General features: G+C 50.9%; 1 protein-coding gene across 1 annotated transcript; it reads right to left on the reverse strand.

The window, feature by feature from the left end:
* On the reverse strand, positions 1-7,831 carry INTS15 (integrator complex subunit 15). The gene is made up of 7 exons (XM_080981579.1): positions 7,668-7,831; positions 6,367-6,565; positions 5,310-5,531; positions 4,663-4,828; positions 3,268-3,792; positions 1,868-1,907; positions 1-975 (listed from the first exon to the last, which is right to left on the reverse strand). Exons 1-7 carry the CDS (start codon positions 7,820-7,822, stop codon positions 768-770), a joined length of 1,515 nt encoding a protein of 504 aa, XP_080837705.1. The 5' UTR covers positions 7,823-7,831; the 3' UTR covers positions 1-767.
* Between the last annotated feature and the right edge of the window lie 3,314 nt (positions 7,832-11,145).

The raw sequence follows: 11,145 nt of genomic DNA on the forward strand, positions 1-11,145 counted from the left end.
CAGTTTTAAGATGTGATTTAGTTTCTGCTTTAAAACATGTGAAATTTGTTAGATGGACATATTTCTTAAAAAAATATTTCACCCAAATTCACCCTGTGAAAGATACCAACCAGGGCAACAGAGCAATGAGGGTTCAAGTTTCACCTAACCAGCTGCAGACATGTTGAATAATGTAAGAGAAAGAAATTGAAGGCCAGTTATCATTGCTTTTTTGTTGTTGCTTTTACAGAAAATGCCGCAGACTGCTAACTTTGAAGCAAAAAAATCTGCAATTCTTTTTTTTTTTAAAAAAATGTACTTGCACTGAAATCATACATATTCACATAAAAAGGACCCCAAGAAAACAGCTTACAAAACACAGTGGGGCTGTTCTCTCCAGGCTCTCTTGCATAAGAACCAGTCAAACTTCGTCACTTGAGGGGGGTGGATGGGAGGAAGGAGTTGCAAACAGATGTTCTGAGTGAAATACCAGATCATGACATTTACCCTCCTGCGTAAAACCGTCATACTGGGTTGACAGTAAAAAAGAAAGATCCCATTTGTTCCAGTCAGATTGGCGTCTCCTCCTCATTCATACAAGATTATTTCTTTAAAATAAACAACTACCAGCCCCCTGTGCATCTTAACGCCCAGGGCCTTCAAGGTCTCTCCTGGAGGAGGAATTGCACAGCCCTACCCTGCCCACCCCCAGCAAAAAGTAACGGTTGGTTCTCTCTGTAATGGGTGGAAAACACTCTTTCCCTGAAGAGAGGAGAAGTCCAGTTTCTTTAGCGGATCGGCCGATAAGGAAACGCCATGCCTGGAATGAATGTCTGTACGGGGTGAGCTGGGAGAGCGGGGTGAGCTGGCATTGCTGGGTGGGCTGCATGGGTGGGATACCCCAGAGGGGGTGTGTGGATGGGGGGGTAAAACCCAGGGGGCAAAGCAGCGTGGGTGGGCTGCTGGACTGGACCCGAGATCACCAGCTGGAGCAGGCTGCAGGAAGAAGAAGCAGAGAGACAATTGTGGGTGAAGGCAGCTGGCCTGCTGAGGAGCAGGATTCTACAGCGACATGAAGCAGTGCCTACTGGATCAGGCCCACGGCCCCTGTAGTCCAGCATCCTGATCTCACTGTGGCCAACCAGATGGGAAACCTGGTAAGCAGGATTTGTGCACAAGAACCCTCTCCACTCCTGGGGTTTCCAACAACTGGTATTCAGAAGCCCTGCTGTCTCCGAAGAGCCAAGCTATTGTGACGAGTAGCCAATAAGAGCCCTGTTCTCTAGGAATTTGCCTAATCTGCTTTTAAAGCCAGCAAGGTTGGCAGCCATCCCTGCCTCCTGTTGGAGGGAGTTCCGCAGTTTAAATCTGTGCTGCGTGAAGGACGACTCTCCTTTGATCTGCCCTGAACATTCCAACATTCAGCTTCACTGGATGTCCCCGAGTTCCAGTGTTAATTTAGGAGAGAGGGAGAAAAACCTTTGACTCTCCTGGCAAACGTAACACTGGGCACAACGGAAGGACTTCCACCCAGTCCATGGCTATGTAAGCAGCTAAAAATGGCCCAGTTTTCATGTACAGAGATAAGACTCAAGCACCCACAGCGGTGTCCTTGAACCATTAGAATGAAGCAAGCCATTTGCAAAGCAGGGGTTGATATGGACTGCCAGCAGGGTGGCACGGAGTCCCGGCTGTCCTTGTCACAGACAGACAGTAAGGTGGGGGGGAGAAAGAGTTGGCTGCACCGCACTTTTGTCATTTTCACTTTCCTGTGGAAGCACAGCTTGCCAATCTACACTTTTCTGCTTTTGTGGGTATCTCTTGGACAATACTTCTAGGATGGGCACAGCGGTTTCAGTTCCATTGTAAACACAGAGCACTGACTTACTTGTTGTGTGGCAGTCTGGCGCACACCGTCCGCAGATCCTCTGGAAGGAGAGAACAGAAAAAAAATGGAGGTGGAAACAGCAAGACAAAGGGGAAAGCTCTCTCCTGGGGGGGGGGGCGGCGGCCCTGAACTCTCGCTCAGCTTCTCCACCCCAGACCCATGTGGAGAGCTGCTCTTCAGTAACACGGCAACCCTGGAGAAGTGATTTGTGGAACTGTTGTGGCAGAATCATAGGGTTGAGAGGGACCCAAAAGATCACCTCTTCCAACCCTATGCAAAGCAGAATCACAACTAAAGAATCCTTGATAGGTTCGACCTCTGTTTAAAAACCTCCAAGAAAGAAGTTCTTCCATGGGAGTCTGATTCCACTGTCAGGAGAGGCATGTCTGGAAATTCACATTCCTGTCCTGAATGAGGAGGAGGAGAGATTAGGAGAATTGGGGAGCAAGAGCACTAGGGAGAGCCACAAAGGCCGGTCAGCTGTCAAACAGCGAGCAGGACCCCCTGATGTTTGGTCCCAATCCTGATAAATCAGCAGAAGAGGAAGCAGGTGTGTTGCTGGCTGGGATCCACTTTTACAGTACAGTGGACTCTCGGATTATGTTACCTTCGGGTAACGTAACTTTCGGGTTGCAAATGCGGCAAACCTGAAGTGTATACTTCCGGGCTGAGTCCCGCGCGTGTGCACAGAAGCAGTGCCTCTAGATGCGGACATTTCGGGGTACGTACGGACCCCCGGAATGAATTAAGTTCATATCCAGGGGGTCCACTGTATTTCTTTACTATCAAAATGTGTAGCCTGCCCTTCCTCCCCAAATGGTGTCCAGGGCAGCTAACAACATAAAGCCCAACAAAACTACACACAAGATGCAATTGTTAAAATGACAGCTGTAAAAATGACGGTGCCTGCACATTCCTACCCACTTCCGAGCACCCAGGCAATTAAAAACCTCTTCAAGGGGTGAGGGGAGGGGATGATTCTTCCTTTCCTCCAGCAGGAGTGAGTCCCAGCCAGATGGCATTCTGCTCCCTGGGCACTTGGGAGGGATTGGGGCAGGGAGCTGAGAGATGGTCAAGTGTGCCCCAAATGTTACCCACCATCACACACATATGGATATTTAGATTCCCAGCCACCTTGGGATGGTGGCAGAGGAAGAAGTTGGAGCCCAGCAATATCTGGAAGGAACCACGCTGGGAAAGTCTGTAGTAGGCAATTCTGGCCCACATGGACAAACACTCTGACCCGGCCTAGGCAGTTTTTATTATCTCTCTGTTCAGCTCCTCTCATGCCCAAAGTCTCCTCCCCACCTCCCTGCTACTTCCCCGCACCCCCCGCCTTGCCTCAGCACAGTCTTCTGCTGGCTTGCATGGGCTCACTGGTGGTTGCCCCCAGCGCCTACCTCTCGTGCACAGCAGCGCTCCAGACGCCATGGCCACTTGCAAGGCCTGGGCCAGCCGGTCGAGAGCCAGCTCGGTCTCCTTGGTGGCGTTGAGGGGGTTGAGTTCATCGGAGAGCCTGCTCATCTCCTCCACGAGAGCCACCACGTGGTCGAAGGGCACCAGCCCCAGGCGCCCGTACAGGTTCTTCTCCGTCAGGTGCCCCTGAAGCATTATCAGGACCTGGAGGACGCTGAGATGCAGCTTGGAGTACAAGGGCTGGCAGCCCTGGTCCAAGATGGCAGCCGGGTCCTTGGCAAGCTTTCCCCCCGGGTGGCCGTTGGAGATGGGGGGCTTCCTCCGTTTGTAAGCCAGCGGAGCTTTCACGCACCAGCGGATCAGGCCGCTGAGCGGCGTGAGCTCCAAGAACCCAATGGGCAGGCTGGCCGCGATTGGCGTGTTTAGGAAGGTGATGAGGATCAAGCGGGGGTCCTCGAAGATCCAAGACACGACCATTTCCAGCAGGTCTGGAGGCGGGATGAGATCATCTGGAAAAGAAGGGGAAGCCAGCTTTGGAGACCATAGAAATCGAGGAGAAATTGCACCTGGGGCTTGCCAATGCTTGGCCCTGGAACCAGAGCCTTCCACACCCAAATGTGGGCATCAGGCTGCTTAGAAAGGGGGATGCAGCAGATCAAGGGCAGGGGGGCCAGGCAGCCTGGAGTTCCCGTCTCTGTCTCTTCCCAACATTGTGGCTCAAGTGTTTTCATGTTTATTTTAGAACCAGCAGCCTCCCAGCATAGGCTGGGAATCCGAAGGAACCCAAAAGATCAGTGCAGCTTTCAAAGGTTCAGTCTGCCATCTGGATTCAAAATGATGTCTCATTGTATCCAAACAAACACAAAAACCTGCCCCTTGGTCTCATGTAAAATTTGGTTCCGATATCTAAAGAAACATCCGAATGCACTGCGAACAAACAACAGCTTTCCAAAATAGATAGTAGATTATTTAAAACAACTGTATCCCACCTTTCGACAAAAGGGCCAAGGCAGCTCACAACATTTAGAACCCATAAACACAGCAACTGCACTACCAAGAACAAAACTCAAGGAGATAAAATCTAAATGGCAGAGAGCTTAAAAACGAGAGAGCTATAACAAGAATCCATCACACATACCAAGCCAAGGGGAAGAGGAAGCTGACTACAAAGCAGCACTGAAAATACCTGGAGAGTCAGTCATACACATCGTAGTCTCTGGCCCTGCCCTGGAGTAAAGTTGCACACACACCGATTCAGGCCACCACACTCTGTTGCAACCTTAACATCCGGATGTGTGGAACATGACACATCTTCGTGTATCGTGTCTTGTGCCTTCCCAAATGGCACTGGGCAGCTTCAGGAACTTGGAGGAACTTACCTGACGACATGTCGTACAGCATGGTGACCGATGTGATGAATTGGCAGCAGAAGCGAGGGCTGGCACTGAAGATCTGCTTCAGGGTCTGGACGGAGCCTGGCACTAGACTGCAGTAGTCATCAACCAGGGCTTGGGCCAGCCGCACGCAGTAGATTGCTGGCGTCCGCTGCAAAAGAGACGCACGATTAGCCACCACAAGAAACGGGGGGAGCAGTGCCAACGAAGCCACACACAGCCTGGCTCCAGCAAAACGTAGGATGCTGCATGAAGGCGCCGGTGGGAGTGATGCAGGCTGTGACCCGAGCTTGTTGATAGCCTTGAAGATGAAGAGCTAAAGGATCCGCAGCCCCCAAAGGCTCCTGAATGAGCCTACTTCTCACGGAATAAGAGCACTGGTCCTTCAAAGAGGATTTGTAGCTTTACAAGAGCTGAGAAAGATGTGACCTGGACAAACAGGCCATTCTATCTCCTGTTTCTGCATATACACCAGCAGGGTGGGGTACAATTCAGTCCTGCCCAATCTGATGCCCCCCCCCCAAGCAGGTGGAAAAGCAGCCCCCTTGCTGAAGTGAAGAAGGTCTAGGTCTGGTCGCTGCCTGGATGGGAGGCTGCCTGGAAGCTCCTCTGCCCCTGGGGTAAACTCTCACCTGCAGCCATGAAGCTGCACATTCCAGGACAGGCACTCTGCACACAGCTACTGCCATCGAGACGAGTTTCCCCAGCAAGGCCATTCTGCTGTCATCTGTCTTATTCCCTTGCGGGCTGAAAAGGGAGGAGAAAAGGATCTGCCGGACAGAGTCCTTGCTTTGCTCCTGGAAATAATTGCACATGATCTCCAGTAACTGAAGCTCCTGCAGTGAGTTCAGCCTCTGAAAGAAAGAGAAAGAAAAGAGGGGCCATCTATGAGCCAAGGCCAAAGCACACCCCCCCCCGCAGGAGGGACCTTTCCAACCACATCCCAATCATTACCCAGGCTGGCATTATAGCATCAAAGAAAACAAGAAGACTGTTTTCATATGTGTATGTTGACCAAAGACATTTGTTTGGCTATTTCATGTTTTAAAAATACTACCCACCAGTTTTCCTGGGACAAATGTTAAGATAGCTGGCCGGTAATTCCGGGATCTCTCTGGATGGCCAGGGATTATGGGAGATGTCATCCAAAATACCTGGAGGGCCACAGCATGAAATCTTCCCTATCCGATTTTCACAGAATAACCTTGGAGCTACTCAGTCAGCTCAATGACCTAGCTAGTCTGACTGACAAACAAGAAACCTTGAAGAGTAACAAATTGTGCCCTCTCCATCTCAATGAGGCCCCCCTCAGCAATGGCACTGGCTATCTTTTTATGATATAGCACTATACAATTATTTTTTTAAATAAAATTAAAAAAAAAACAGAATCCAGCCAGCAGGACAGATGTTGAGCTCCCTCATCCCCATCCCCTGCAAGGTACTTTGACAGATGAGCAGGTTGCACACCTGTCAATCACCTGATTTCACCTTTGTGACCTTGCTTGACCTCAAGCAGAGTTTGCAGGCCTAGATGTTCCCCACCACTTTTCTAATCAGACTCCCGCCCCACATGGGAGGGCAGAGAGATTTCCTCAAGGGTGGCTCCCAAAGGCAAATATGAGGCCCCAGATGGAGAGGAGGAATGTTGGCTACGTGGCCCTTGATGGGGCTTGATGTCCAACAACCTACTTTAGGTGGGGAGTTGCGCTCCTTGGGAACCTGGAAGATGAACTCCTCCAGAAGCTCGATGGGGCCTTTGTCCACAATGGGGAGCGGCACGTTCTGCAGCTGGCTGCTGAAGTAGATGTCCAAGTGGTAGAGCACTTCCTTGGCGGCGCTCAGGGCATCCCGGCGGAGCAGCGAGTGGCGGATGTCACTCATGGTTTTCCTGCAACAGGAGGTCCACACGTTATGCTTCACAACTTTGTTTCTAGAAGAGCTAGAGACTTCCTTTTTTAAAATGAAAGCTCAGAGTCTGGGGCCTTTCATTTGTGCAATTGCTCCAACTACTCCTTTATAAATATGGCCCTGTTGGAATCCCAGCAATCCCCATTATGTAGTGTCCAAACAACTCACTTATCAATCACAGCTCTGATTTCACTCATTGGCTAAAATCACTGACAGGAACAGCCAGGCTAATCATTTAACATAACCTGCTTTAAAAAGTTCACATTATGCTTCATAACTTTCTTTCTAGAAGGGCTAGAGACTTCTTTTATATTTTTAATGAAGGCTCAGAGTCTGCTACTGCTTTTTGAGGGTGCCAATTAAGGTCTTCAGAGGTTGATGGCCCACTCCCTAATGGGCCAGGCCTCCATTGACTTTAACTGGGGAGCAGGAGAAAGGAAGAAACACCACAGACCTATACGAGAATTCAACAACACCAATTCATCGTTTGTAATCATGTTCAAAAGTACCCTTCTCAGTTAACAATGCAGGGGAACCCTATAAATCCACAGCGCAGAGGACTACAGGAAGGGACCTTATTTATTATCATTATATTTATTTATGCATTTTCCCCCGACAGGGATTCAAGGCAGCTTGCAGCTAAAATAGTAACATATAAAACACAGAGGTTGGGGAATAAAATAATAATAATTAAGCATTAATAAAATTAAAGCCATGTACATAGGCTGAAAGATCTATGAAGCACATCCAGAAAACGGCAATAAATGCAGCTCCGTCGGCGCCCTTATTTACCCCTCACTGACCCGCTTCTATTTTCTCCCACCGGGCGCCCGCCAGACGTTGCTGGACCACAAGCCCCACCAGCAGGGCGCTAAGCTGGGGAGTCTGGCCTACACGGCCCGACTGGTTTCCCTCCTGACCGGAGATGCTCGGGAACCGGAACGCGGGACTTTCTGCCCTGACTCGACCAAGCCCAACACGGGTGTTCTGTTCACACGTGCACAGGGCCCGCCCTGACACGCCACCCCCAGCGGCTAGGGCGGCGGGAAGGGTCGCGCCGTCCCGGGCGGCAGCGGCCTCACCTCTTCGCCCGCCTCCCGCCCCAGGAGCAGCTCCTCCGCAGCCGCCTCAGGCCGCCATGTCCGGGCCGCTGCTGCCGCCGCCGAGGCAGGACAGGGACGGCGGCCGCCGAGGGCCAAGAAGGACGGCCTAACGCGGCGGCGGCGGCGGCGGCCATTGGCAGGCTCGGCTCAGAAACTGACCAATCCGAGCGCAGCGCTGCCTACCGGCTGCCCGGGTCGATGCAGGAGGGGGCGTGGCAGGTCACTTCGGCCACGCCCCCATCAGGCGGCTCGGGGCGGGGCGGCTCAGAAGCTGCCCAATCCGAGCGCCGCGCCGCGTTCCGGTGTCGGAGCCACGCCCCCTCAGGAGCAGCTGCTGCGGCAGGCACGTTTCCGAGCCCGCGTCTCCCGTCCCCGTCTCGTCGGAATGCCTTAAGATGCGTGAAGCTGAATGGTCGCGCATCTAGGAAGGGCAGGGGACTAATTCCTGCAGCAGCACATCGTGAAGCGGTGGGATTCGCTGCCGGAAGACGTGGCGATGGCGGGCACCGACGTCGATGGCTTTAAAAGGGGCTCCCGAGTTGCTGTCCCCCCCCCCCCCCCGCTCACGGAGGCCGAAGCTGTCCACGTTGCCACTCGTACATTCTTCCTCCGGGAGAAGGGGCAATATATGCCCGGGTCCCATTTGTGGGGAGTGGGGGCAGTTGATTCCCTTTGGCACTGCGAGGAACGGAATGCTGGGCTCATCCAGCAATGGCAGCCAGGCTGTTCCGGGTATCTTTGGCGCAGCCCCCAATAGCTACCGATGCACATTTTTGAAATTACAGTTTTTTCCTACAGTTTAACTGTGGAACTCCCTCCCACAAGAGGCAGAGATGGCCACTAACTTGAAAGGCTTTAAAAGAGGATTGGGCAAATTCATGCCAGATGCCTTTGCTCTGCCTCCGTGGTCAGCCAGAGGAATGTTTCTCAATACCAGTTGCTGGAAACCACAGGAGGGAAGAATTGTTCTTGTGCTCAGATTCTGCTTGTGGGCTTCCCATTGTGGCTTCTGGCTGGCCACCAGAGCCGTAGCTAGGTGATCTTGTGCCCCTGGCAGAATGGTCCAGATTGCGCCCCCCAGCCACGGACAAATTAGCTCTTCTTTCTGCCTCTCCTCCATTCAATTCACCCTCTATTAAAAACCTTTTCTTATGAGGCAATAATCAATATTTTTATTTACAGACATATTTATGGACATATTTTAAAGCTGATTTTGCGCTCCCCCCCTCACCTGCGCCCGTTGGTGGGGCCCCCCTCACCATCCCCTAGCTACGACCCTTCTGGCCACTGAGGCTAACCAGGATGCTGAATAGATGGGCCATTGGTCTGATCCAGTAAGCTCTTAGAAGTTTCAAGCCAGGTTCATAGAGGTGAGGGGGGAGTTGTCCTCATTTTTGACAATCACAATGGCCCTGTAAGGTATAAAGCCACCAGCTCCAGGCTACCTAGCCAGTGCTGGGATTGAAATATGAGCTACACTGCAGGGTGGATGAGGTGTGTGTGGGTTAAGCAAAGGAAGTCCATTCCCCATCCCAGAGCAGAACCTACAAGTTTAAGGTTACCAGATTTTTTTCAATGAATCTGAGGACACTTTTCACCTTCAATGGATTTTGTATGGGGACTGATTTGTAAATCCGGGAACTGTCCCCGGGAAATGGGGACGTCTGGTAACCTTATACAAGTTGCTTTTATGTAGGGCCAAGGTTCTCTTCACCACATTTGTTTGTTTAATTATTTTATTTTAAGCCTCCCTGTTCACCTCCCATCTGTTTCAGCACTGTTTTATATTCTCCAGAAAGGCAACACTCATTTGTAGTCTTTGCTTCACCCATTCAGTGTCATGCAAAATGAGCTTTCGGTGAGCAGGGCTCAGAGAGCTTTATCTTCTGTCTGGCCCCTAAAAGTTTCATGCCTCTTTGTTTTTGCTCCAGAAATCCACAATTGGGCAATTACTGCCCCTTTATTTGGACCAACCTACGATATCTCAAAATAATGGCAAGGGTTTTTCTCCAGGCCAGATATTACTTAAGGTAGGAGCTGTAACATTTTGCCCTGATGAGGAGATCTATATAACCTGGAGGTTTGTCACTCTTTTGTGGCATTTGGGTTGAGATTTTGTGACAACCAAGTTGCCCAATTCTGGATTTTGGAATCACCACCCCCTTTTTCATATGAACTAACATGATCGTCTTTTTATTTGCTCTCTCTCTTATTATGACATTGGTAAAATAATCCAGTGTGATAAGAAGGGAGGAAAGATTAGGAGTAAGTTTTTCACAAATCCAGGGTCCCTAAGACAGTTGGATGGTGCCTTGTACGCCTCCTTCCATCAACTCTTGCAGCCCAGGAGGTGCCAAGCGTCTTGCTCTGCTTTCCTTTGAACCACATCAGTGAGGCTGGGGGGGGGGGTCTTCTCATCTGGGCAGCCCAGGACCTCTACTGTCCAGGTCTGCACCTCCGAGAAGTCACTGGTGCTGCTAATGCAGCAGTTTGAGGCGCCCTCCGTTGCCTCTCAAACGGAAGCCTAAAAAAAAAATCCAGTGGAGATCATTGGTACCTTGTTTGAACCCTGATGTTGGAGGACACAAGATTGAGGAGAGATGATAGCACTGACCAGGGCAGTAGGAATGAGGGGGAAGCAGATCTGACTCAAGGGGGTACAGTCCATGAAAGGATCCCTTTGGCCTTTCAGCCTTGCCAAAATAACAGGCCAGGGCTGCATGCAGGGGCACAGAGACACGTTCAGGTCCACCCTTCCTGCTTTGCAGCGCCAGCTCAAAAGCCGCACAGGTGCCTTTCAAGGCCAGAATAAATCCTTGGCGATAAAGGGATGTAAATAAAGAGCTGCAGGCACCAGCCCAGCTGGCCTGGGAAGAAGCCTTCTGCACAGGTCCTAGGTCACAGAGGTGGCCAATGCGGTGCCCTCCAGCTGTTGCTGAACTACAACTCTCCTCATCCCTGACTGTTGGCCATGCCACCTTGGGCTGATGGGAGTCCCAACGGCCTCTGAAGGGTGCCAAGTTGGCAGCCCCTGGGCTCTGGATGCAGCAGGGGTGGATGGATCAGATGCAAACCCAGGCACACTTCTGGGGCAGCTCTTTGCTCCTTGCAAACAGAAGGGACTCGAGCTATTGGTGTTTCACCAACTTTGACCTGTTGCGGGACCTTAGCAGAGCATACGCAGAGTTCCAGAAAGCAATCAGTTGCAGACAGGATGGACGAAGTAGGAACAAAACGCTGCTACCAGTAACTTGGTTACTTAGAGGTGTTTATTATTTACAGCAGACTTCCTCAAGTTACTATATACAAGAACAGAAAAGGATCTTAACAAGCTCTCTCTTAACAAACTCCAAGCAACTCTCAGTACGATACGATACGATACGATACAATATTTTTATTGTCATTGTCCCATACAGAACAATGAAATTGAAAAATCTACATAAGACATTCAAAAACC

This window comes from Podarcis pityusensis (assembly GCF_964106645.2).
Source record: "Podarcis pityusensis genome assembly, chromosome: 14".
NCBI lineage: Eukaryota > Metazoa > Chordata > Lepidosauria > Squamata > Lacertidae > Podarcis > Podarcis pityusensis.